At 46.7% G+C, this 27,843-nt stretch overlaps 1 protein-coding gene across 1 annotated transcript; it reads right to left on the minus strand.

The window, feature by feature from the left end:
• Nucleotides 1–430: 430 nt before the first annotated feature.
• LOC128413684 (2-hydroxyacylsphingosine 1-beta-galactosyltransferase-like) lies at nt 431–27,843 on the minus strand. The gene is made up of 6 exons (XM_053387984.1): nt 27,571–27,843; nt 13,267–14,111; nt 9,932–10,071; nt 7,835–7,911; nt 2,345–2,564; nt 431–1,085 (listed from the first exon to the last, which is right to left on the minus strand). The coding sequence occupies exons 2-6, from the start codon at nt 14,101–14,103 to the stop codon at nt 770–772; spliced, it is 1,590 nt and encodes a 529-aa protein (XP_053243959.1). The 5' UTR covers nt 14,104–14,111; nt 27,571–27,843; the 3' UTR covers nt 431–769.

Genomic DNA, 27,843 nt, shown 5'->3' on the forward strand with positions numbered 1-27,843 from the left:
GGGAAAGGGGGGGGTGGAGTTTGGGAATCCAAAGGGTGTATAATTTAACCTGTTCTGTTTTTATTTTGTTTAGATATTTGTATGAAAATTGGGGAAATCGTGGAAGGGAATTTAGGCCGATTTTAGAAAAAGGTTTAAAGAATAAGCAATGATGTATAAATATGAAGTCTATAAGGCAAAATTGTTTTTTTTAAAAAAGAACTAAATATAAAAAGGTTTAAAAATAGGGATAAGAACTTGTTGAACCAACAATCTGAACTGGAATACAAGAGGGAGAGGTGTGGGGAAGTCAGGGAAATATGTTATAGAAAATAAGGATTGTGAACTTTATGTGTCTTTAAACTTTTTTTGTTTTTTCTCTTTTTTGATTTTTTTATTGTACTATGGTGGAAAATCTTAATAAATATCTTTTTTTTAAAAAAAAAAAGAAAGCCGATGAGTACCAGCCGTTTGAAACAAACTTTTAAAGCACCACTTTTCAGATTCCTTGCAATAATAATAAAGGACCTCCCTTTATCCTTACACAATATGGGGCAGTGGCATTCCACAGCTACTCACTCACTCTAAAAAGCATAATCTCTGCTCTCTCCTCACTGTCTTACATAGCATGGGAGAATGGCAAAGAGGATGTCATTCTCTCCAGCATTTCAGAGACTTAGATCCCATCTCAAAGGTCCCACAAAGTCCAGCCCTATCCATTTTTGGCCTTATCACCGCCCTTATCTATTCTATTCAGAGAGGCACAGTCTACTCAGATCAGGGCCAAGTCCTACTGCACTTTCTTCCCTTCCAAGACGTGCCCATTCAAAATGTGGCCATTCAGGTGTGCTGGGTTGACGTCGGACCTTCTGTACCGCAAGCTCAGCCTGAAGACAACATAGATGATGGCTCCCCCAAACAGCAGCAGCACCGCCAAAATATCCAAGCAGTAATACTCGTAAAAGGAAAGTTTGTAGAGGGCCGGGCGGAGGAATGGAGCTCCATCATGGCGAAGGACGTACTCCAGCCAGTAGACTGTCCGGTTGAGGGGAGGAATGGGCTTGTCCAGGTGGATTTCTGAGATCTTCTTGGCAACCTTGGAGAAACTGCAAAAGAGGAACATCAACAATAATGCTAGGAGAACGATGTGTCCCCCACTGATTGCTACGTTACCAAATCTTGCCAGGACTCAACGGCACAAAGGATCCATCAGTCATTATCCTGGAGTCCAACAAGGACCAGGACACTAAATCAGAAGCTACAGGACCACCACTGAAACCGAGGCAGGAATTTGGTTCCACAGCCCCGGCACCCATAGAACTGTGGCCTGGACTTTCACAGAGACCTTCCCCTGGGTGTGAAGAGCTTTGCAGTCCAGTGGTGCAAGAAGCACACCAGGCAGGAGGCCCGAGGGCGAAGGTCAAGTGTCCATCTTCAAGCCAGAGTATTAGCAATGTTGTCCAACAAAGGAGTCAAAGCTCAGGAGAGGTGGACTGGAAGCAGAGGCTCAAATGGCCTCAGCTCACCTCAGGCCCTCCTTGAAGCATGTGGCTCACTCGGAGCTCTCCACAGTGCTGTGGCTGCAGCAAGTGGCCTGGTTTGCTGCATCCCATGGGCTCCTTCTGAGGACCGGGACAGGACACCATATAATTCATCTGCATATTTCCCAGATTCCTCCATGACAAACTTGTGTCTCTTCAGCAGAAGCATCTACTGGTACCTGGCCAAGTCAGCACAGCGCTACAGGCTCTCCTGGTGCCTGCACCCACCCACAGAATAATCTATATCAGCTGAATCCATGAGACGGAGAAGCAAACATGCAAATTGAATGCCTCTCTCAAAAACAGTTAATTGAGTCGCGCGGGGTGTGTGTGTGTCTCTGAGTAGTGCTCCATATAACTGGAGAAATAAAGTGCATGGTTCATTCACTGTCACAGAACCATAGGCCTCATCACCACTACTGTTATGTAAAAACAATATCATACCATTTTGAACAGCCATGGCTACCCTCCCCCAACCCCGCAAAAAAACAACAACCATGGGAAATGTAGTCTCCTAAAAGTCAGAGTTGTTAGGAGGTCCCAAGTCACCTCACAGCTATAATTTCCAGAGTACCCTTTGGGGAGGGATTGACTGTTAGACAACTCTGGGAACTGTAGTTGTGTGAAGGGAATAGGGGTCTCTTTACAACTCTGCACCCTTAACAGACCACACTTCCCAGGGTTCTTTGAGAGAAGGTAAAGGGGGCGGGGCTAAAACAGAAAGTAACTTATCTATAGAGCCGCTCTTGCAGTTCTTTAATGCAGTAACCAAAGATTCACTCCTTTGCCCTTCTTTGAATAAGGCTACTAATAGGCTGACTTACCTTGGGTTAGTTGTTACTGCGGACAGAGTTTGGTAGAGGCTGTCTTCTGTCACCCGGCCCCAATCCACGAGGATACCCATCCCTTTCGCCTGAATTCGCGTCATAATATCAAACTGGTCGCCGTAGAAAGGGAAGCCCACAACTGGAATCCCGTGGTAAATGGCTTCAAATATACTGTTCATGCCACAGTGACTCACAAGGACTTTCACACTGGGGTGGCCTGCAACAGAAATCGAGTAATGTTAAAAGCTCGCATCCATAATATCTACTTGAATTACCAAATCTGCTAAACACCATCTATTATGTAGTTTTCTGACTCACTATGAGGCACTCAAGCTATTCAGAGGAGTAGACCCGTTGAAATTAAGAGGCACAACTAACTTAATACTATTAATTTCAATGGTTTTCTCTGAGGAAAGCTTAGCTGACAACCATCCACTGAGATTAAAAAAAGGTAAAGGGACCCCTGACCATTAGGTCCACTGAGATTAGGACTGTAGAAATTTGCCGTTAAATGTTTTCTGCAAATTGTGCTGAAATTGGATTGACAGATGCAGTCTAGTTTTATAATTACCGTATTTTTCGCTCTATAAGACGCGCCAGACCACAAGACGCACCTAGTTTTTGGAGGAGGAAAACAATAAAAAAAATATTCTGAATCTCAGAAGCCAGAACAGCAAGAGGGATCGCTGCACAGTGAAAGCAGCAATCCCTCTTGCTGTTCTGGCTTCTGGGATAGCTGCGCAGCCTGCATTTGCTCCATAAGACGCACACACATTTCCCCTTACTTTTTAGGAGGGAAAAAGTGAGTCTTATAGAGCAAAAAATAGGGTAATTAGATGAAAGGGAGCCAAACATTTGTGTAAGGAGGATCAGTCAATTCCAAAACTAGGACATTCCTCTGAAAAATCTAAGCTATTGATGCACGGGCCTCAATTTTACAAAGGACTGACATCATATTCTATGGTTCTCTGTCGTATGGCTGCGTTACAACAGCCCACAGACAAATTTGTAATTTGAAGGAAGATTGCTATTGCCCTTTGTACTGATTGGAAATATAACGCTTAAATCTGAACCACTTGAGTTATTGACAGTTGAACTTATCCTATCAATATGTTTACAGGCAACATTTTGTTGCATCCCAAGTTACGCAAGTTGAAGTTTTTCCACACAAGGGTTGACACTCTCCCCCCACAGCTCTCCCTCTTTCCCCAAAAAGCATTGGCCACAATGCAGTCACCACAAAGTTCTCTTGTTAATTCCAGCGCTTAAACTCAACCACGACCAGTGCTTTTCAGTCCTGATTAAGGTATTGTGCTCCCTGTGAAGATTAACAAAAGTTTGCACGGCCGGTTTTGTGTCCTTATTTTACCTTACTAGCAGCTGCCTTGAATTCCCCGCCTGCCCCGCCCCCCAATCAAGCCATTCCATTGCTGTAAGTGTAGAACAATCTTTGGAACTGGCGCCTGCTGGATGCTGTTGTTGTTGTTTAGTTGTTTAGTCGTGTCTGACTCTTCGTGACCCCATGGACCAGAGCACGCCAGGCACCTCTGTCCTCCACTACCTCCCGCAGTTTGGTCAAACTCATGCTAGTAACCTCGAAAACACTATCCAACCATCTTGTCCTCTGTCGTCCCCTTCTCCTTGTGCCCTCCATCTTTCCCAGCATCAGTGTCTTCTCCAGGGAGTCTTCTCTTCTCATGAGGTGGCCAAAGTACTGGAGCCTCAGCTTCACGATCTGTGCTTCCAGTGAGCACTCAGGGCTGATTTCCTTAAGAATGGATGCGTTTGATCTTCTTGCAGTCCATGGGACTCTCAAGAGTCTTCTCCAGCACCATAATTCAAAAGCATCAATTCTTCGGCGATCAGCCTTCTTTATGGTCCAGCTCTCACTTCCATACATCGCTACTGGGAAAACCATGGCTTTAACTATACGGACCTTTGTTGGCAAGGTGACGTCTCTACTTCTCAAGATGCTGTCTAGGCCTGTCATTGCCCTTCTCCCAAGAAGCAGGCGTCTTTTAATTTCGTGGCTGCTGTCACCATCTGCAGTGATCATGGAGCCCAAGAAAGTAAAATCTCTCACTACCTCCATTTCTTCCCCTTCTATTTGCCAGGAGGTGATGGGACCAGTGGCCATGATCTTCGTTTTTTTGATGTTGAGCTTCAGACCATATTTTGCGCCCTCCTCTTTCACCCTCATTAAAAGGTTCTTTAATTCCTCCTCACTTTCTGCCATCAAGGTTGTGTCATCTGCATATCTGAGGTTGTTGATATTTCTTCCGGCAATCTTAATTCCAGCTTGGGATTCATCCAGCCCAGCCTTTCGCATAATGTATTCTGCATATAAATTAAATAAGCAGGGAGACAAAATACAGCCTTGTCGTACTCCTTTCCCAATTTTGAACCAATCAGTTGTTCCATATCCAGTTCTAACTGTAGCTTCTTGTCCCACATAGAGATTTCTCAGGAGACAGATGAGGTGATCAGGCCCTCCCATTTCTTTAAGAACTTGCCATAGTTTGCTGTGGTCGACACAGTCAAAGGCTTTTGCATAGTCAATGAAGCAGAAGTAGATGTCTTTCTGGAACTCTCTAGCTTTCTCCATAATCCAGCGCATGTTTGCAATTTGGTCTCTGGTTCCTCTGCCTCTTCTAAATCCAGCTTGCACTTCTGCGAGTTCTCGATCCACATACTGCTTGAGCCTTCCTTGTAGAATTTTAAGCATAACCTTGCTAGCGTGTGAAATGAGTGCAATTGTGCGGTAGTTGGAGCATTCTTTGGCACTGCCCTTCTTTGGGATTGGGATGTAGACTGATCTTCTCCAATCTTCTGGCCACTGCTGAGTTTTCGAAATTTGCTGGCATATTGAGTGTAGCACCTTAACAGCATCATCTTTTAAAATTTTAAATAGTTCAGCTGGAATACCATCACTTCCGCTGGCCTTGTTATTTGCAGTGCTTCCTAAGGCCCATTTGACTTCACTTTCCAGGATGTCTGGCTCAAGGTCAGCAACCACACTACCTGGGGTGTACGAGACATCCATATCTTTCTGGTATAATTCCTCTGTGTATTCTTGCCACCTCTTCTTGATGTCTTCTGCTTCTGTTAGGTCCTTACCACTTTTGCCCTTTATTATGGTAATCTTTGTACGAAATGTTCCTTTCATATCTCCAATTTTCTTGAACAGATCTCTGGTTCTTCCCATTCTGTTGTTTTCCTCTATTTGTTTGCATTGCTCGTTTAAGAAGGCCTTCTTGTCTCTCCTTGCTATTCTTTGGAAATCTGCATTCAATTTCCTGTATCTTTCACTATCTCCCTCGCGTTTTGCTTGCCTTCTCTCCCCTGCTATTTGTAAGGCCTCGTTGGACAGCCACTTTGCTTTCTTGCATTTCCTTTTCATTGGGATGGTTTTCGTTGCTGCCTCCTGTACAATGTTACGAGCCTCCATCCATAGTTCTTCAGGCATTCTGTCCACCAATTCCCATCATCCCTGGCCATTAACCATGTTGGCTGGGGCTGATGGAAGTTGTAGTCCAAACTATCTAGAGAGCCCCGAGTTGGCGAATGATGGTGTGGACACATCTGATTTACACTATGTAACTAGATACTTTTAAAAATGGTATTGATATCTATGCATGGCTGATCGGAAGCTGAATAAGGCTGCAGAAGCTCTGAAGACAGTAACTCAAACCATGCATCCATCCCATCATAGGGAGGTCCTAAAATTGCTGGCACATCCTTATTAAAAGGCTCTTTAATCAGATTATTATTTATGTAAGCTCTCCTAATATCTGATGATATAGGCTGGTGACTGCTATAGCAATACAGTGGTACCTCGGGTTACATACACTTCAGGTTACATACGCTTCAGGTTACACACTCTGCTAACCCAGAAATGGTGCTTCAGGTTAAGAACTTTGCTTCAGGATGAGAACAGAAATTGTGCTCTGGCGGCGCAGCAGCAGCAGGAGGCCCCATTAGCTAAAGTGGTGCTTCAGGTTAAGAACAGTTTCAGGTTAAGAATGGACCTCCAGAATGAATTAAGTGCTTAACCCGAGGTACCACTGTATGGCAATACCTGAATGTTTGAGCAGTAAACTGGCGAGCTTTCATGTAATTCTTGTTAGGGTCAAAAAGGAAGTATAAAAATACTTTAATGAAAAAATAAATAGATCTATTTGGGTTACAAAGAAAACCCACTATACAGGGCCAAACAGAGGAGGAGGAGGAGGAGGAGGAGGAGGAGGAGGAGGAGGAGGAAGAAGAAGAAGAAGAAGAAGAAGAAGAAGAAGAAGAAGAAGAGGAGGAGGAGGAGGAGGAGGAGGAGGAAGAAGAAGAAAAAGAAGAAGAAGAAGGTTTCCAAAATCTGAAGAGGGCACTGCAACACCCAAAGGTCAAACTAAATAAACATCAGCTGCTCTGCTATCTGTCCCCTTAAGCACATAAGTTTCTTTAAAGAACAAATCGCTGGCATTTGGCTGAAGGGAGGGGAGTTTTATGCTCAACTCTGGTCCTAAATCGGTTCAGGTATCCTGGACCAGCAATGTTATGGGAGAAAACAAAAAGCCTTGGAAATGTAATGAAACTGAAGGTACTTTCTATCACCTTTGGTGGACGTGCCCAAGGATTAAGGCGTTCTGGGAAATGATATATAATGAAATTAAGAAGGTGCTTAAGTGTACCTTTCACAAAAAACCAGAGGCTTTTCTCCTGGGCATGGTAGGCCAATTGGTGTCAAAGAAAGATAGGATGTTTTTTATGTATGCTACAACAGCAGCGAGAGTTCTACTAGCAAAGTATTGGAAGACACAAGAACTACCCACACTGGAAGAGTGGCAGACGAAGGTGATCGAGTATATGGGACTAGCAGAGATGACGAGCAGAATCCGTGACCAAGGGAAAGAGACGGCGGAAGAAGATTGGAAGAAATTTAAACTTTATCTTAAAAATTCTTGTAAAATTACTGAATGTTAAAATGTCATGGGTAAAGCATAACAGATTTGCAGCGATAAATGATTGGATAAGAGGAAAGAAAGAGGTTAAAGAAAGGAATTAATAAGTAATTTGGATCAGGGGTTGCTGGAAAAAAAAGTTCAAAACAGGGATGCAGAAAAGGGGGGCATGGGGAAGTCGCTGAAATTGGGTATATGAAAAAATTTATGAAATTATACATGTTTATATGTTTGTTTGTTTGTGTTTGTCTTTTGTATTGTTTTATATTATATGTTGAAAAACCAATAAAAATTTTATAAAAAAAGAAAAGAAAACAAAAAGCCATTAGCTTTGCCAGCTATCCAAGACTGGAAAAAACATTGGAGCAGTTCATTTATTCACATAGAGTGTGGAGGGAGAAGGGGACGGTTTGCTCTCTCCTTCCGGGCAATTAAAAGTAACTTGCTCTCATAGAATCGGAGTGGTAGAGTTGAAAGGGACTCCCAAATGCCATCTAGTCCAACCCCCTCATTTGGCTGATCCCTTTTCACTTACCCAGCAGATCGTTCTGAGGCAACCAATCCATCATCAGTGTGTTTTCACCCAAGTTATGTGGCTTCTGACCAGAGTATCTGCCAAAGGACAGTGGGAGGGGGACAGCAAAAGATCCGTCACTTAAAATAAGTTCCTTCCCACCTGACTCAGGGGAGAATGAGAGGAAACGATAAATGTTTAACAATACATAGTGTGTGATGTAACAATACATAGGGCGAAAGTGCCAATTATGTGCAGGTTCTGCATTAAAAAAAAAATGCTGTCTAAAATATAATAACCACTTAACCCTTCTCCCATGTCCCGTACCAAGACCTTACCCTAGCCGCTTTTACGCTTGGCAGGAAGAAGGTATCTCAAACGTGGATACCGACAAGATAAGTAAATACCAGTTGACTGCAACTAAAGATTTAGTGGTAAATTGCAACCAGCGCTGTGGGTTAAACCACAGAGCCTAGGGCTTGCCAATCAGAAGGTCGGCAGTTCAAATCCCCGCAATGGGGTGAGCTCCCGTTGCTCAGTCCCTGCTCCTGCCAACCTAGCAGTTTGAAAGCACATCAAACTGCAAGTAGATAAATAGGTACCGCTCCGGTGGGAAGGTAAACAGCATTTCCGTGTGCTGCTCTGGTTCGCCAGAAGCAGCTTAGTCATGCTGGCCACATGACCCGGAAGCTGTACGCCAGCTCCCTCGGCCAATAAAGTGAGATGAGCGCCGCAACCCCAGAGTTGGCCACGACTGGACCTAATGGTCAGGGGTCCCTTTACCTTTAACTTTATATGCTACCTCTTGGTCTCTCTGGCCAGAGTGCACACACAAACAATTTCTCTTGTTTGCTCCTCTCCAACGGCAAAGAACACCATCCCTCCAGCTGCTTGAGAAAGCAACCTAGCTGTGTTAAATGTGGGGAGGAGAATCCCACTTAGAGCAGCTTTCCTGGGAACACCAGTGGTGGCAGGAGTGTGCCAAACAGGTACAGTCGTACCTTGGTTGACGAATGCCTTGCGAGTCGAAGGTTTTGGCTCCCGAACACCGCAGAGTGTGTGTTCAGGTTTGCGGACGTTCTTTGGAGCCCAAACGTCCGGCGCAGCTTCTGATTGGCTGCAGGAGCTTCCTGCAGCGAATCAGAAGTTGCGCCTTGGTTTCTGAATGTTCTGGAAGTCGAACGGACTTCTGGAACGGGTTTCGTTTGACTTCCGAGGTACCACTGTACAGCGGTACCTCAGGTTACATACGCTTCAGGTTACAGACTCCGCTAACCCAGAAATAGTGCTTCAGGTTAAGAACTTTGCTTCAGGATGAGAACAGAAATCGTGCTCCTGCGGCGCAGAGGCTGCAGGAGGCCCCATTAGCTAAAGTGGTGCTTCAGGTTAAGAACAGTTTCAGATTAAGTACGGACCTCCAGAACGGATTAAGTACTTAACCTGAGGTACCACTGTATAGGAAAAAAGATAAACACTTCCTTTAGAGCAAATCTGCCTGAACCCAGCGGGACTTGTTTCTGAGTAAACGCGCACAGGATCACGTGATCCATCTTTGGCAGGTGGAAGGGGCTGTTACTGTGTCTGGGTGCATTCTCAAACAGCCTGGTCCTTGATGTCTATGGCGACTCTCATCTGAAGGGCTGGACCTTTGGCAGAGTGAGATGACCTCCTCAAGGGGGGTGGCAGATGCTAGGAAGCAGTTGTGACAGCCCCCCACAACTGTTCCTCCTGAGGCCCCTGCTGGTGGCAGATGGAGCTGTCTGAGCCCACCCTGTACCCCCATAACTATTCTGCCACCCTAGTCAGGTGCAATGGTGGACACTATCCCATTAATAGCTTTGGTGTTAAGGTCCAGCTGACGGTTCAATTGGCTTCTGTATGCGCAGCACCATCTTGACCTTTCCCCGAGGTAGCAAAACATCGAAGGCAGAGAAAAAGGGGGAAAGGCAGCCTGATGGGGTGTCCAGATTGGTTCTGTCCCTCTAGAACATGGCCCCCATTTATTTGGGATCTGGGGTAGATTCCACGAATCCACGGCAGTGCAGAGCCATCCCTCCTCTGCTTTGTGGCTGTCCGCAAGCACAATGCAGTTACGGATCACGAAATAACGGGTGTTACCTCCACACAACTTTCTGGGGAAGGCGAGCAAACGCCCCGGCCATCTTTTCCACCAGGTCTTTGGGCAGGACTCGTATACCGATTCCAAAGGAGACCACGACGACACCAGCATCTGCGGCTTCCATCCAGAGACGCAGGCCCTGCACGTATAAAAGTACCCCCAGATTTGCAGATCAGAGCAATATCAAGCTTTCTCGCTTTAAGCCCTTCAGGTCTATGGCTGTACTACCCTGAACGTGCCTGATCTCGGAAGCTAAGCAGGGTCAGGCCTGGTTAGTATTTGGATGGGAGATTTCAAACCGTTCAGCTGAGAATAGAAGCCCAGGTAAGACCATACATGGTGGCCTGCCAGGAATTCTGGCAAAGCAGTTGGACTTCTCTGCCCTTCTCCCGCAGGATCCCCATCCTTGCAGACAGCAGACGCCGCAAAACTAGCTTCCTCTTCGCCAGGGCTCTGAAAAGCACCAAACTCAGAAATCTCTCTGCACTGAAAGAATATAAGAGGAAAGGAATCGCGGGACAATTACTATTTAAAATCACTTGTTACCCGGGCCTCCCTTGCTCACACAAAGCATCCATGTCGTGGCAAAAGAATATTTGATGGTGTGGGGGGGGGAGGGTTGTGGGGATGAATGTGCTAGCTCCATTCCTGCTGCAATTCAGGTCACGTCGCAACTCTAGGAAGGCCTGAAGCTGGGAGTCTGATGCTCCGACACATTACGTAACTCTGGAAAATCAGGTTCCTCAAAGGCTCAGAGGCACTTGCAGGGGACAGGAGGTTCCCTTGCTGCAGAAAGTCACCTTCCATAAACTGGAAAGTGACCTGAACGGTGACAGAAAATTCAACTACGGCACTCATTGGTTAGAGCATGGTGTTGACAATGCCAAGGTTGCAGGTTCAATCCCCAAACGGGACAGCTGCATATTCCTGCAGGGGGTTGGAACAGAAGATCCTCAGGGTTCCTTTCCAACTCTACAATTCTGTGGTTTTATTTCTCATCCCTGTGCACTGCTTTACATTTCAATTAAAGCCTGGCGCCTCCTTCCGGCAAGCTTCTCCCACGCTTAGGGAGGTGCGATGCTCACCTGTGCAACATTGGGACATTCCTCCTCCCCAATCGCCCTCGCAAGCTGGCGCCTCTGGCCCTAACTATTCCTCTAAGAAAAATTTCACTGCACACCACGGATTCCTGCATTGCAGTGGGTTGGACTCAGAGACCCTCGAGGTCCCTTCCAACTCTATAGTTCTATGGTTCTATAATGTGCAATGTCTAAGAAATTCTTTGTTAAATGAGTCACTGCCAGTGATTTAAGCAATGAATGAAGTCAGAGCTGTGAGTGATAAGTAACCCTAACCCTATCAGGTCTATATTTGTAATGGTGCAATTGGAGTAATAATAATAATTTTATTAATTATACCCCGCCCAACTGCCTGGGTTTCCTCAGCCACTCTGGGCAGCTTACAGCATATAGGTAAGCATAAAGGGACCCCTGACCATTAGGTCCAGTCGTGACCGACTCTGGGGTTTCAGCGCTCATCTCGCTTTATTGGCCGAGGGAGCCGGCATACAGCTTACGGGTCATGTGGCCAGCATGACTAAGCCGCTTCTGGAGAACCAGAGCAGCACACGGAAATGCCGTTTACCTTCCCGCCAGAGCGGTACCTATTTATCTACTTGCACTGTGACGTGCTTTCGAACTGTTAGGTTGGCAGGAGCAGGGACCGAGCAACGGGAGCTCACCCCGTTGCGGGGATTCGAACCGCCAACCTTCGAATCCCCTGAGCTTACAGCATATATGAAAGCATAATAAGACATCAAACATTAAAAACTTCCCAATACAGGGCTGCCTTCAGGTGTCTTCTAAAAGTTCTGTAGTTCTTTATCTCCTTAATATCTGAAGGGAGGGCGGTCCACAGGGAGGGCGCCACTATCGAGAAGGTCCTCTGCCTGGTTCCCTGTAACTTCGCTTCTCACAGTCAGGGAGCCAGCAGAAGACCCTTAGGAGGACCTCAGTGTCCGGGCTGAATGATGGGGCTGGAGACGCTCTTTCAGGAATACTGGGCCGAGGTCGTTTAGGGTTTTTAAGGTCAGCACCAACACTTTGAATTGTGCCTGGAAACGTACTGGGAGCCAGTGAAGATCCTTTAGTGTGCATGTGTGCATGCAGCCCAGGATATGTGTTATGCGGTCTCGGCGGTCACTCCCAGTCACCAGTCTAGCTGCCGCATTCTGGATTAGTTGTAGTTTCCGAGTCACCTTCAAAGGTAGCCCCACGTAGAGCACCTTGCACCAGGACACATGCCAGCAGGGGCTTCAGACTCTGAGCTTTTTTTTTTTTTTTAAGGAAGTCTTTAGCCCTTCTAGAAAGAGAATTTCAAAGTTTAATGTGCAGGGAGCTGTCTATACCGGAGGTGGAATGCTGGGGCCTGTTTGCCTTCTCTTTGCTTTGCTGCTCAGTGGCTTCGTGGAGCAAACAGGGAGCTGCTCTGCTCATGGAAGTGTTTTGGGGGAATGTGTGTGTGGAGCAGTGGAGGAAGATGCTCAGGATCTGCTCCACTTGTTTTGTTTTGCTACCATCCACCCACAGGAAGCTGTCGGCAGGCGGCTACTTTTAAAAAAAAATGTGTATGTTGGGATGTGGAGGAAATTGTGGGAATCACCCATCACTCATTTTGCTGCCTGCCGGCCATGTGGCAGGCAGCAAAGTGAGTGATGGGCGATTCCTGCAATTCCCTCCACATCCCAACACACACAGCTGAATATGAGGGTGATGGGAGGATGTGGCATCCTCTTCTTGTTTCGGATGCCTGCCGCACAGCAGCAGTTATTCCTAAATTGTTGGCGCATATCTGTATTTGTGCATGCAGCCCAGGGCAAAGGCATCATTTTCAGCATCACATTTCCTCTGATTGTTCCCGAGTTTTGTTTTTGGGAGGCGGGGGGGGGGGGGAGCTCAGTGCTGAGGTCGCACCATCATTTATTTCCTGATTGTTCTCAAGTTGTTGGGTTCTTTTTGAGGGGTGGGGGGAGGTGCCAGTGCAAAGGCGTTGCCGATATTCTCAGCTTTCCCCAGATTGCTCCCCAATTGTTTGCAGAGTGGAGAGTCATTATCACCATCATAATTATTATCACTTTTTTGGGGGTGGCACCCATTGCAGGGCATGATTATCACCATCACCTTTTCCCTCTGTATGACCCACCACGGGGACTGTTCCAGGCATAAACCCATCTTCTTGCAGGAATTCACATTTATTTAGGTGAACAAATGCCCCACATCCACCCACCCACATACCATAAATCTGCCACTGGGTGTATCGCGTTCCATTTACTTACCTCTGGGAGAGGCTTGGCAGGCTCTGTGAGAATCCCCCCGGTGAAAACCACATGGGGAAGCAAAGGTCGCGGGAAGTCAAGCACCACTTCGTTGCACAGGAAAAAGAGGCTCGAGCCCTGGATAAGCTCCAGGATGGATTTCTGTGGCTCCACTCCATGTTTCGCCATTAGGTGGTCAAATTTGGGCATGATGAACAGCCTGGTGGCTACACGAGAGATGATGAAAACCACGATGTTCCAAGTCCGGCCGAAAAAGCCCATCTGATCCGTCATCAGGGAGTTAAATTCGGGGACGTAGGCCACAGGTGAAGTGGCTCCAATCTCAGCAGGAAACCAAAAGCCAGTGGAGAGGGCCACATATTTTACACCTAGGACGTGGGCGACAATGAAGCCACACATTTCGTTGGGATCGACCAAGACCAAGTCGAAGTCCTCACTCTGAAGTTGCTGCAGGAGGATTTTGTTTCCCAGTATCAAGTCACAGTTCTCCAGGTACTTCTCCAGGATGGAAAAGAGCTGCATGGAGGTCATCTTCCCCTCAAACACTCGCTTCAGCAACTCCTGCAGCCAGTCATCAGCGCTTTCCGTGCTGAAGACCCCTTGGTAATCTTGCACTCTGTAGCCCCGGGGAAAAGGCTCCACGACTCGACCTTCGTGGAGGAGGAGGACGGCATCGTGACCCCGGCTGCTTAACGCTTCCGCTACCCGTACAAAGTTATGCAGGTGGCTGTCGAAGGCGATGGTGGGCACCAGCAGGACTTTGGCACTGTGGCAAGGAAGTACGCAAATGGCTACTGCAGCAAAGAGGGCGGCCACAAGGTGTAGGCAATGCTTCATGTCAATTGCTGCAGAGAAAGAGAAAGAGTTAGTCCTCATCCTTTAGTAGTGCAAGTCGGGAAGGGCTCACAGTGCGGGCCAGGTGTGGAGGAAGCAGAGCAAATTAAATGCATTTCTACCTTACTTAGGAGACGCGGGTGGTGCTGTGGGAATGGGGACACCAGTTCAAAAGAAGGTAGCAATTCAAAGTGGAGACACTGGGTGTCTCCTGAAAGCCCCAGTTCAAGTCTGCTCATCCCCACTGCCTAATAGGCATAGTCAGAGGGACCTTTAAAGTGATGTACTGGATGCAGGTGGTGCTGTGGGTTAAACCACAGAGCCTAGGACTTGCCGATCAGAAGGTCGATGGTTCGAATCCCCGCAACGGGGTGAGCTCCCGTTGCTCGGTCCCTGCTCCTGCCAACCTAGCAGTTCGAAAGCACGTCAAAGTGCAAGTAGATAAATAGGTACCGCTCCAGAGAGAAGGTAAACGGCATTTCCGTGCACTGCTCTTTTTCGCCAGAAGCGGCTTAGTCATGCTGGCCACATGACCCGGAAGCTGTACGCCGGCTCCCTCGGCCAGTAAAGCGAGATGAGCGCCGCAACCCCAGAGTCGGTCACGACTGGACCTAATGGTCAGGGGTCCCTTTACCTTTACCTTACTTAGTGTAATGCAAATCAAAGTGTTTGATCGCACAAACTGCAGTTCTGTGCAATTTTTTTATATATACATACAGATGTGAAGCACCAACAGTGTGCCTGGCATTTTACAGGGTGCACATGACGACAGATCTGTACAACAATCTGTTAGAAATTCAGATACACAGGCTAGGCACCAAAGGGCTCCTGAAACCAGTTTCAGCTGCCAAAACAGAAAGTCTAGTTGCCATTTTGGGGCAAGATGGCCCCAATGCCTTATTTTTCAAAGGATGGACTGACTGTGATTGATTCTCAGTTAAACACCTGGCTAGTTCAGAGGACCAGGGTCATAGGACCCTATTCCAACCTCTTTTTCCTAATGACGACATGGACCATTCATAACGTAAGAATATTCTCCACAACTTTGAGCAGGGCACTAGGACAGGGTAAAGAAAGACAAGAGACAACAATGAACTGTAACGTCGTTCACCGCTCCTGCTCAGGCTGCACAGAAAAAGCATTTTAGTTCCTGAAATTGCTTCTGATTGTGCAGGTAAAATATAACTGATAGAATTTTCAACACTGGCCCCAGCCTGGTGGAACGCTCTGTCTCATGAGACCAGGGCCCTGCAGGATCTGATTTCTTTCCGCAGGGCCTGTAAGACAGAGTTGTTCCGCCTAGCCTTTGGCTTGGAATCAACTTGATCCCCTCCACCTCTTTCCTTTCTCCTTCTGTGGGGACTTCCCTGGCTTTTTTTTCTGGCCCACATGGGACCAGTCTCGATAGTTGGCCTCGGTGACGATTTGATGTTTTTATCCCCCAATAGTTTTTGATTTGAGTTTCTACTGAAATGAGGCTGCATTTTAATGTTGTATTTTAATCTTGTTTTTAAGTTGTATTTTAATCAATTGTTTTATATCTGGTGTTAGCCGCCCTGAGCCCGGTCTTCGCTGGGGAGGGCGGGATATAAATAAAATTTATTATTACAGTGGTACCTCGGGTTACATACGCTTCAGGTTACATACGCTTCAGGTTACAGACTCTGCTAACCCAGAAATAGTGCTTCAGGTTAAGAACTTTGCTTCAGGATGAGAACAGAAATCGTGCAGCGGTGGCGGCGCAGCAGCAGGAGGCCCCATTAGCTAAAGTGGTGCTTCAGGTTAAGAACAGTTTCAGGTTAAGTACGGACCTCCGGAACGAATAAAGTATTTAACCTGAGGTACCACTGTATTATTATTAATTCTACAGGATGGGGTATTAGTGTATGAAAACAGTCCAGATCCAATGATAGCCAGGCGCAAAATGCGCCTGGTGAATTTCAAACCCTAATGGGCTTTCCATGTAAAAGTTGAGACAAGGAAAAAAGGGGGACAAGAATGAAGAGGAGGTGGGGACAGCCAACATGGCGCCCTCCCTCAGGTTGTCAATTGCATCTCCCATCAACCCCCAGCCAGCCTGAATCCCAGCCCTGGAGTGATGGGAGTTACCAAAGTTATGGTAGACATACATAGGATATGTAGTTATCCCAGTTCCACAGGCTTAGGCTTGATTACAGGCATAATTTCAGGTCTGAGAAGGTTCGGCGCAAACTACAAGTACTGGAGCATTTGCTTGTGCACCTTTGCAGAGTAGCTCTGAGGCGATGCCTCCACAGTAAAGCCTGAAGAAATCTTCCTGTCTGACCAGGAAATATATATCAACTAAAGAAAACTAAATGTTCTTCACCTTGGGGGGATCAGGAATACATTTTCCCATAGTAAAGTTATACGGGTGTAATGTACTGAATTGAATAGGATCCAAAAAGCAGCAGTCTGATTGGTCCTAGAACAAATAGGATTCAGAATGCAGCAGTCTGATTGGTTCTAGAACAATAGGGTCCAGAATTCAGCAGTCTGATTGGTCCTAGAACAATGCAGCAGTATGATTGGTCCGCAGGAGCCACCCAATCCAGCTCCAGGTAGAAGTGAATCCGCAACTGGATTGGCCTACAGGAGAATCCCAGAATCAGCCAATCACGTGCGACCCATTGTGTAAATAATGTATATAAAGCAGATATTTTGGGGGAACTTTCATTCCTCACCACTATGAGCTGAATAAAGAGCATGAAATCCACACTCGACTCCGAGTATATTTCAACGGTCTTTTATAAAGGACTTGGAAAATTATGGCAGTTGGTCCTCCTCAGGATGTGGTGGAGCTGCCCCCATGTTTATGCCCACTTTGTGTCACCTTCATTCACTCATTTCTTTTTCAATTATTTGTTTCATATAATAGCACATATATTAAATGTACAAGGCTACTGCAACAGTTCAGAGGCACTGTTATCAGTTCCAAAGATCAGCATATTGCGATGGTGGTGGAACATCATTATGCATTTTGTTAACATGCAAAATAAGGTGTAACCCAGTCTAACCTGACTGCATAGTAAGCAGTTATTTTAAAACAGGCACCTGTTAGAAATGCATTCAGCTCAAGGTAATCTACATATTTAAGGAAGTTATGCAACTGCTTTTAATGCAATCGGTGCTAACTCTGCTAAACATGTAAACATACACTTGCAGAGGTCCTCTCCTCTTCCTCCAATCCCACATTTCCAATATCTTATCATTAATTCAGACACTGCAAGTCCCAGACTGAACAAGAGATGCCATTAAAGTCAACAGACATCAGGCTTGAAATCACCAAGCTTGCTCTCAATATGAGGCCGAGTATTTCCACCCTGAGTTCTCCTCCAGATTTCAAGCCGAGCCACTGAATTATACGTGCCTCTTTTCGCTCCCACCCACTTGCCATTTTGGTGTTTGTTCCAGCAGCATCTACCTGGAAAGGTAGATGAGAAACATGACTCCAGAGAAGATGACAAAACACAGGCATTTGTGCATCATTAGCCTGAATAAGGAGTCCTTCTCTGCTGCGGTCTCTGGAGCAGCTACAGGCAATCATTTAGTTGTTGCAGAAGAGAAGAGCGATAAGAGAGCGATAAGAGAAACAGAGGAAGGGGGCTGGAAGAGGAGCTGTGTGCAGAGAAAGAGCTGTGAGTGGAGGGGTGTGCTATTTGCCATCTTCTGGACTCCCTGGGAAAGTCACCGAACCCAGCCTGCTGCAGCCTGAAACAACTGGGTGTGCAGCTGGTTCAGTGCTGAATGGGCAGTTTGCAGAAACTCCATGAACCTCGGTGCCTGTTGTAAAGGGAAACCTAGAGTGCACCTTCTTCAGTGCGATTTTTTTGGGGGGCAGCGGGATGATCAGTGAGTTTGTTGAGGCTGTAGGTGAGAGCCAGTGTGGTGTAGTGGTTAAGAGCGGTAGTCTCGTAATCTGGTGAACCGGGTTCGCTTCCCCGCTCCTCCACATGCAGCTGCTGGGTGACCTTGGGCTAGTCACAATTCTCTGAAGTAACTCAGCCCCTCTCACCTCACAGAGTGTTTGTTGTGGGGGAGGAAGGGAAAGGAGAATGTTATCCGCTTTGAGACTCCTTAGAGTAGTGATAAAGCAGGATATCAAATCCAAACTCCTCCTCCTCCTCTAGGGTGCTTGGGTGGGATCCCGGGCAAGAGCTAGGAAGCAAGGGGTTATTGAGTGCATGTGTACATCAGAAGGTGACATAACTGATATTACTATATGCTTATCAATACTTAGTGAACCAAGGCACAAAATGAGCACTCAAGCCCTTCAAGATCCCCTTAAGTGGGATTGCTCCCAAACGACTCTTAAGGACCATCTGCTTTCAGAATTCCCTGATAACATCGAGGAACACTGGACCAAGCTAAAAACATCCATTATTGCAGCCTGTGAACAAACTATTGGATACCAAACCAAGAAACACCAGGGCTGGTTTGACGAGAATGACAGTGAGATTGAACGCATGATTGACAGGAAAAGGAAGGCCATTCAGATTTGGCAAAGAGATAGAAACTGTGCCACTAAGAAAAAAACCTATGCCAACGCTAAGGCTGAGGTTCAAAGAAGAACCAGGGAACGAAAAAACGCCTGGTGGATTAAAAAAGCTCAAGAGATCCAGCACTTAGCCAACACTCATGATGCACAGAGTTTCTTTAAAGCCACAAAGACCATCTATGGGCCAATAAATCATGGCATATGCCCCCTACGCTTCGCAGGCGGTATCACACTTCTAAAAGATAAAGAAGCTATTGCACTGCGCTGGAAAGAACATTACCAACATCTCCTTAACCACAACTCCCCCGTAGCGGCTGAGATCCTCTCTCAAATTCCGCAAAAACAAGTTAGAGATGAGCTTGCAGTATCTCCAAATCTGGGAGAGTTGTGTACAGCCATTAACCAAATGAAAAACAACAAAGCCAGTGGACCTGGTGGGATACCTGCCGAAATCTTCAAAGTGGGCGGAACTGAACTTACACAACAACTTCACAAGCTCATCCAAAAAATCTGGGAAAGAGAAGAGATCCCAGCAGACTTTAGGGATGCCAAAATTATCAATCTCTTTTAAAAAGGTGACAGAAATGTTTGTGGAAATTATCGAGGCATCTCTCTGTTAGCTGCAGCTGGCAAAATTCTTGCAAGGATCTTAGCAAACCATCTCTTAACAATATCCGAGGTGACACTTCCTGAATCCCAAAATGGTTTTCAGCCTTCTAGAGGGACAGTGGACATGATTTTCACCACTCAACAGTTTTAAGAAAAATGCAGAGAGCAAAACCAACCCCTGTATATGGCGTTTATTCACTTGACTAAGGCTTTCGACACTGTAAATCGTAATGCCCTGTGGACTGTCCTTCTGAAAATTGGCTGCCCAGATAAATTTGTAAACATCATTTGACTCCTCCATGATAATATGACAGCAACAATCGCAGATAACAATGGCTCTCAAAGTGAACCATTCACAGTGGGATCACGTGTTAAACAGGGTTGTGTTATTGCCCCAACTCTATTCATTATTTTCATTGCCATGATCCTACACTTTGTTGAAGGGAAACTCCCCACCGGAGTAGAAATCATGTATCGAATAGATGGAAAGCTCTTCAATCTGAGGAGGCTGAAAGTGAAGAGTAAGGTTACTATAACTTCCATCATAGAGCTTCAGTATGCTGATGACAACGTAGCGTGCGCATGCTCAGAGGATGACCTCCAAACCATCCTAATATCTTTGCAGAACCTTACGAAAAGCATGGCCTATCACTCAACATCCAAAAAAACAAAGTGCTGCACCAACAAGTACAAAATAACCCCTCTGCAGTGCCACAAATCCAACTCAATAGTGTAACGTTGGAAAATGTTGATCACTTCTCCTACCTAGGCAGTTATCTTTCCACAAGGGCCAACACTGATGCCGAAATCCAGCATCGCCTGAGCTCTGTGATTGCAGCTTTCTTCTGATTGAAGTGCAGAGTGTTTGAGGACCGGGACATTCACAGGGAAACTAAAATGCTTGTTTACAAAGCTATTGTACTACCAACCTTACTGTATGCTTGTGAAACATGGACCACTTATAAACGGCTTTGAAGACACTCAAACTCAGGACGCAAGGGAGAAACGTGCTAAGAGGAAGGCACGCTTGGCAAATCCACACCATGATCAACTCCTGCCCAGAAACCAATGTCCCCACTGTGGAAGGACGTTTGGATCCAGAATTGGCTTCCACAGTCACTTACGGACTCATTGTTAAAACCGTGTTTATGGAAGACAATCTTACTCGGCTACGAGGGATCGCCAAAGAAGAGAAGATGATTGTGTATTTTTTGTGGCAGTTCTTTCAGGTTTGCTTTACACCACTTTGGAGCAAAGTTCTACAGCAACTGGTGTAGAAATTGTCTAAATAATAACATAAAGATGCTCAACAGATACAGAGGCTCCCCTGGAAGAGAAAAGAAGGTGTAATATTCAGTGGTGGACTTTGGGCTCTCAAATTTTAGCGACACCCTGTGTGATGCTAACATTCAGTGCCAGTTGCCTCTCGCGCTCTGTTTCAAAGCACTGTTGTGGTGGCCCCTGCAGCACGGTGCCCAGAAACTGCCTCTGCCACATTGTCTTGGGTTGTGGGTGAGCTTCTGAGATCTTTCCAGGAAGGCCCTGGAACAAATCTGGCCAGAAAAGTTTCCCTGGGTCAGAGGGACTTAAAAAAAAGAACCTTTGTCTAAAAGAAGAAAACAGTAGAGAAGAATCTTCCGGGTTGGCGCCATCGTCTAATGGTGGATTCCCTCCGAGCTCCGGAGGGAATCTGCTCAACAGGGGTCGGGTTCTGCCGCGGCGACGACGCGGGGACCCTTAGAAACCACAGGCGCTGAAGCCTGTGGACCTGGTGACTCGGCGGGCACCATTTGCGCCCCCCCGACCCGCAAAGGAGCCTTTTTAAAGGCTCTGGAACGGGGGACGGAGAGCGGCGTGGTACTGAGAGTTCGACTGCTTCCCCTGCTGAGTGAAGCCGCATGCCATGGACGGAGAGCGCTAACTTCTTCCTTTGAACATTTGGATCAAAAGTAACGACCCGTGAGTAACACGGTAATTGGACTTAAAAGGGAAATTTATTTCTGGGAATTCGGCACGATCGGGTAAGGTGTTTAAAAGGAAGTCAGCCTACCCGCCTTGTAAACATCGTAAAGCAAGGATTTTATTACTAAGGTTGTGAGAATACCTTTCTTTTTGTGGAAGAAAGCAATTAACTTTATATTGGGCCAATTTAAGTGACTGCGCTGGAGGATAAGAGCTAACATTGAGAACGGAATTCACCCCTCCCCCAAAACCCGGGAGCGATCGGGGAGAGAGCCTGCGGAAGAGGTTTATAGATTTTGACAGCTGTCAAATTAGCTGTCAAAGTTGGGGGGGGAAAGGGGAACTTTGTCTCTGCTGTCTTTGCTGGTTACATTTGATACAATTTGGTAACAAATTGTTAAAAATAAAGAAGAAAAGGTTAATTTGTCTTTTGGGTGGCAATTGGAAGATATTAAGTAACTAGAATCCCTCTAGAGGGGGTTCAGGACATTACAAAAATGGCTGTAAGTGGAAAAATACTGGCTGAATTGGAAAAGACCTTCCTTCTCTTGGGAAAACTACAGGAGCAGACAAATGTTTTGACTGTGAATGTAATAACAATGAAGGGAACAGTAAATAAAGTTGCTGAGCCTGGAAAGGATATGATTCAAGCTCCTGCAGATGAACAGGGAAGTGTTGTTGCTGATCCAAAAATCCTTACAGCCAAACAGGAGAAGGAATCTGAGTCATTTGAAGAGGCGTATAAAGAGGAACATGAGAAAGAAGGAGGCGCTGTGATGTTGCAGACGACTAAAGAGAGCCAGAGGCCTGTTAAGTTGGACATAAAGGAAAATAAGAACATGACGATGAAAATCTGGTTGGAAGTGAAGAATGGAAATTGGAGAGATCTCCTCTTATGGGGATCTGAAGACATATGGAATACAAATATGGCCAATGTAGAATTTGGAGCCTTTGGGACATTTGGACTTATGAGAAGTAAGAAACAAGATTTTGGCTCCATTGTTAAATATGGAGTTCTGGCTGGAAGAAATATGGACCTTATTGGAACAGAGCCTCTTCGAGATTCGGAATTTAAAATAAAGGACTATCAAGAAAACCGGCATAGAGAAACTAAGAGAGGGTTAAGTGCCTCGGATGTGAGATCGCCAGGCTGATTTCGGATGGACTGATGGACTTTGGTTGGGGATCGAAACCGGGAAAGGGGGTGGTAGGGCTTCGGGAATCCAAAGGGGGTATAAATATATTCTGTTTTAATTAAGTTGGTTTTGCCACTAACATAAAAATGGGGACTTTGGGGAGGGATTTGGGGCCGACCTTAGTAAAAGATTGTTAAGAATAAGTGTTGATGTATAAAGACTGAGATTATTAAGTTAAAATAGGTTAATTAAATTGATGGGGGGAATTTAGGAAAAGTATTTTAAGAATAAGTTTTGAAATATAAAGATTGAGGTTTAGAAGTTAAATTTGATTAAGTAAATTGAATTAGAGGAAACAAGGTAAAGTGGGGGGACAAAAATTGCTGAGCTAAAAATTGGAATTGGAAAACAAGAAGGGCAGGTGTGGGGAAGTCAAGGAAATTGGGCACGGAATGTAATTAAGGTAAACTTTTTCAACTGTTGTTTTTTCTTTCTCTTTTCTTTCTTCTTTCTTTTTTTTTCTTTTCTGTTTTTCTCTTATATTTTTTTGAAAATTTTAATAAACATAATTTAAAAAAAAAAGAAAGAAAACAGTAGAGAAGAATCATCTCCGAGTTTAAACCTGTAGTTGGAAGTCGGGTAACCTGGTAGTTGAATTGCTCTGTTGATGCAACGCTTCCCTAATATGCTGTATAACAGAATCTGTGCCCTCTCGGTGTTGTGGGACACCAACTCCCATCAGTCCCAGTGAGCAAAGCCAGTGGTCAGAGATGATGGGAGTTGTAGTCTGCCAACACTGGGAGAGGCACAGATTCTCCATCTTTTCTATATAGGAATTCCACCTGTCTTTTCTTAGAATGAACAATACTGTGCTGCCTAGGTGGTAGGTAGAGATTTTTAAGCAGTAATGCCCTCCAGCAGTGTTGGAAACTCAGATATATAACCTAGGTGCCAAATGGCTCCTTAAACCAGGGTTAAAGTTGCCAAAACAGAACGCCTAGTGTCCATTTTGGGGCCAATATGACCTTAAAGGTAAAAGGTAAAGGTACCCCTGCCCGTTCGGGCCAGTCTTGCCAGACTCTAGGGTTGTGCGCTCATCTCACTCTATAGGCCGGGAGCCAGCGCTGTCCGCAGACACTTCCGGGTCACGTGGCCAGCGTGACAAGCTGCATCTGGCGAGCCAGCACAGCACACGGAAACGCCGTTTACCTTCCCGCTGGTAAGCAGTCCCTATTTATCTACTTGCACCCGGGGGTGCTTTCGAACTGCTAGGTTGGCAGGCGCTGGGACCGAGCGATGGGAGCGCACTCCTGAAATCCATTCTGATTGTGCAGGTAAAATATCACAGATAGAATTCCACAGATGTGTTGCTAGTGTGTTAAAACAGTCCAGTTCCAAGGTGGCGGAGATCAAACTAAACAGCTGAGAGAAAAATATACATCAGGAGGCTTAATTTGGTGAGAATTGAGTATACATTTCCGGAGTTAACGCTAAATACATTACTTCTGGCAAATGAAAGTCACCATACCTGCTACAGGGCTGTGAAAATTTGTGTCTGGGGCTTTTTCAGACTTATCTACCCATGTACTATGTCAGAATCTCCCAAACTTGGATCTCCAACTGGCGATGGACTACAGCTCCCATCATCCCTAGCTATCAAGGTCAGAGATGAGGGAACTGTAGTCCAAAAACAGCTGGAGACCCAAGTTTGGGAAACCCTGTACTATCTGAAACCAAAAGAGGAGCATTGCTTTCCAACTGCTCCCGATCAAGATGGCAGTTTTTAACTGACGACAAAAGCCACAGTGGGCAGAGTTTGACATGAGAAAAATGCTAAGGAAAAGCATCTGGATATCTCTCCAGAGGTTGCATGAGGAACCCTTTGGAATCTCAAGGGCCACCTTTGCTTCTGGGCAACTTTCCGTGGGCCACAGGCAAAAGTGGGTGGATCAGCAAACATCAATGTTAATTTTGCATGGCAGGCTAGTTTCTACAGAAACTTGCAGACGGGCATTATCAGAGTTCAAAGGCACATTTCAGCCAGGAGGGTGCAAAGCAGGGCTGGCAAGGAATGTATCCTGCGGAGAGAGGGAGCAGCTGGTGAAGGAATTGTGAGTTGTGTAGTGTTGTGAGGGCCAAGCTGAGAGAGGTACAGAGTGGCACATTTGCCTCACCAGCCTGAGATTCCAGAGTAAGAATGGGGTTTTGCCCCAGTTCAAAAATTCGGAAGGTGCAGGCTAGCAGACTCCAGGCGAAGAGCAGCAAACACAAGGTTTCACCTCACTTTCTTTTGAATTACTTTCTCTCCGGCCTGTTATGCAATGAGCAGAGACAATCCCTGCTCAGATTTTGGCATGTTTTGAGCCAAGCAGACGAAAGGTATAAGATCTCCATTAGGCACACCCAATCCAATGCAGAGTTGTGACACCTACTTAGGTAATTATAGCCAGCAGTGAGAAAGCTGATTAAGATATTTCATCGTTTAAACCGGCTTTTGACAGACTTCCACACCAAGATTATTTAATCAGAGCAAGAAAGGCGTCACTTTTTCAGAATACTCCTGAGAATATAATAATCCCGCTCCCAAGAGATAGTGGAATATGACCACATACACTGATGAAGCAATATTCCTCCAGTGTTTTCTGCTATCTTGATTAATACTGGCAGCCACAGGTTTTGACAGCCAAGCTAACAGAAGTCAGGTACTGCATTGCCTTGCTTTCCCAGTCGCGGGCGGGGGACACCCTCTAAATAAAATAATCATAATCATAACAATATTAGCTGCCCATCTGACTGGGTTGCCCCAGCCACTCTTGGCAGCTCCCAACAAAACATTAAAAACACAATAAAACATCAACTATTAACAACTTCCTGTAAGAGGGCTGCCTTCATATGTCTTCTCAAAGTCAAATAGTTGTTTTATCTGTTTGACATTTGATGGGAGGGTGTTCCACAAGGTAAATCCTGGCTATGCCCATGAGTCTGGTCTTTAGATCCCAATGAACTGTAAATGAACAACCTGCGCTTATGGCTATGTGACTGAATCCCACCCCAGAATAGCAGTCTAGGGGCACCCAAAGATTCGTCTGTCCAATTAGTGCACAGATAGGGAGCCTGTGTCCCTTCCGCAGATGTTGCTCACCATCTTCCCTTACCATCAATTGGCCTTGCTAGCTGAACCTGATGGGAACTGGAGTCCAAAAATATTGGGATGGAAGACCAAGTGTCCCTGTTTTCCAGGGACATCCCTGATTTAGAGAAACCAAATCTTGCCTAGTTGCCGCTGGGTCACTGCGCCCTCCCTCCCAGCAAACCAGCAGCACCATCTCCTACCTTAAGCAGGTAAGTGGCTGTTCAAAGAAGCAGCTGCCTCCACTCACTCCGCCACAGACTCTCAGAATGAGATGGACCCAGCGTTCTTGGCCAGAGGGAGCTGACAGGTGAGCACAGCTGCTGCTGCTGCTGCTGCAGCTGCTGTTCCAGCTCCCAGCTGGGCCTTTCTTATAATTATCCTCACATTTTTATCCTGCCTTTCCTCCAAGGAGCACAGGGCACCTTACACAGATCTTCTGGAGAGACAGTGTGGTGTAGTGGTTAAGAGCAGTGGACTCGTAATCTGGTGAACCAGGTTCGATTCCCCGCTCCTCCACATGCAGCTGCTGGGTGACCTTGGGCTAGTCACACTTCTCTGAAGTATCTCAGCCCCTCTCACCTCACAGAGTGTTTGTTGTGGGGGAGGAAGGGAAAGGAGAATGTTAGCCGCTTTGAGACTGCTTCGGGTAGTGATAAAGCCGGATATCAAATCCAAACTCTTCTTCCCCTCCCCAGTTTTATGCTCAAAACAACCCTGTAAGGTAGTTTGGACCGAGAGACAGCCCAAGGTCACCTGGTGGATTTCACGGCTGAGTAGGAATTTGGACCTTTGCCTCCCAGGTCCTGGGTCCAACATTTTAACCACTGCACCACACTGCCTCTCTAGCCCTGCCTGTGCTGCGCAGGCAAGCAAGGAGCAGAGGTGGCTGCTGCAGCAGCAGTGTCTGCTGCCTCCATGTTCATCTCCTTCTCCTGGGTAGCACAAGAGCAGGGTTGCACAATTTTTCAGCTTCCCAAAGACCGGATGGTAGAGCATCCATCCTTTCTTTGTTTGCCAGGAGATTAGGTAAAGAAGCTGAGCCAAGCAACAGTCACCTCCATTGCATTATCCAGCGCATTTCCACATCCCTGTTGTAATCACCAAATCTTTCGGGGCAACTGGTTTATATATTGCACAAGGCCTCCGCATCAAGGGTAGTTGCACAACCAGAATTTAGAATCATAGCACTGCAGAGTCTCCAGGGACCCCAAGAGGCATCTAGTCCAAACCCCCGCAACGCAGGGACCTTTCGCCCAATGCAGGGCTCGAACCCACAACAAACGATTAAAAGACTCGTAGCTACATTTGCCAGGCAGTGATTAGATCCTACCCAGGAAGCGCCCTTGGTGGGAAGTGAGGGGAAAGGGAAAGATGGGGTGTCAACTGCTGGAGGCGAGGTCACAGAGCCTTCCGGGGCGCAAGCAAGCCAGAAAGGACCATCACTCGATGGCGTCGTCATACAACCTCCGCACACACCCGTCGTGCGAACTAGAAAAAGCCAAACCTGCCGCCAAGGTCCCGTTTGCGATCGCTGAAATATTGCAAAGCATGCTTTTGAATTATGGTGCTGGAGGAGACTCTTGAGAGTCCCATGGACTGCAAGAAGATCAAACCTATCTATTCTGAAGGAAATCAGCCCTGAGTGCTCACTGGAAGGACAGATCCTGAAGCTGAGGCTCCAATACTTTGGCCACCTCATCAGAAGAGAAGACTCCCTAGAAAAGACCCTGATGTTGGGAAAGATGGAGGGCACAAGGAGAAGGGGATGACAGAGGACGAGATGGTTGGACAGTGTTCTCGAAGCTATGAACAAACTGCGGGAGGCAGTGGAAGACAGGAGTGCCTGGCATGCTCTGGTCCATGGGGTCACGAAGAGTCGGACACAACAACAAACATTGAGCCCAGCCCCCCCCCCCACCTTCCCGGCCTGGAAGCGCCCCTGGGAGTTGAGTTAACATTGAAGCGAAGGGGGAAGAGGATGCTAATGCGTAAATGCGTCCCTTAGAGACGGGGGATGGAGGTGGCGGGGTGGGGGGAGGACAACGCAGCAGGGAAAACCCCAAGGAGAAAAGCCCACAACCCACCCCCATCCACCCGGGACTCTCTTTGCCCACCTTGCCCGCCCGCGGAAGCGGGGTCCCTGGCGTCCGTCTGGTGCTCCCCGGTGCCTCGTCTGGTGGCTGGGCTGGCTCTGCTCCTGTCCCATTTCTTGCGTTGCGCTTCCCGCCCCGGGCGGCGGGGAGAACAGGCGGGGCGGGGCTCGGCCCACACGAGGCACTCCTACCAGCAGCGGGAGGCCAGGCCTCGCCGCCTTTCAGAGGCGGCCCTGCCTGCTCTCCGCCTAAGCCCAGAAGCCAAGATGGGGTCCCTCTGGCCCAGCATGGGGG

This window comes from Podarcis raffonei, chromosome 5, assembly GCF_027172205.1.
Source record: "Podarcis raffonei isolate rPodRaf1 chromosome 5, rPodRaf1.pri, whole genome shotgun sequence".
NCBI classification, from domain to species: domain Eukaryota; kingdom Metazoa; phylum Chordata; class Lepidosauria; order Squamata; family Lacertidae; genus Podarcis; species Podarcis raffonei.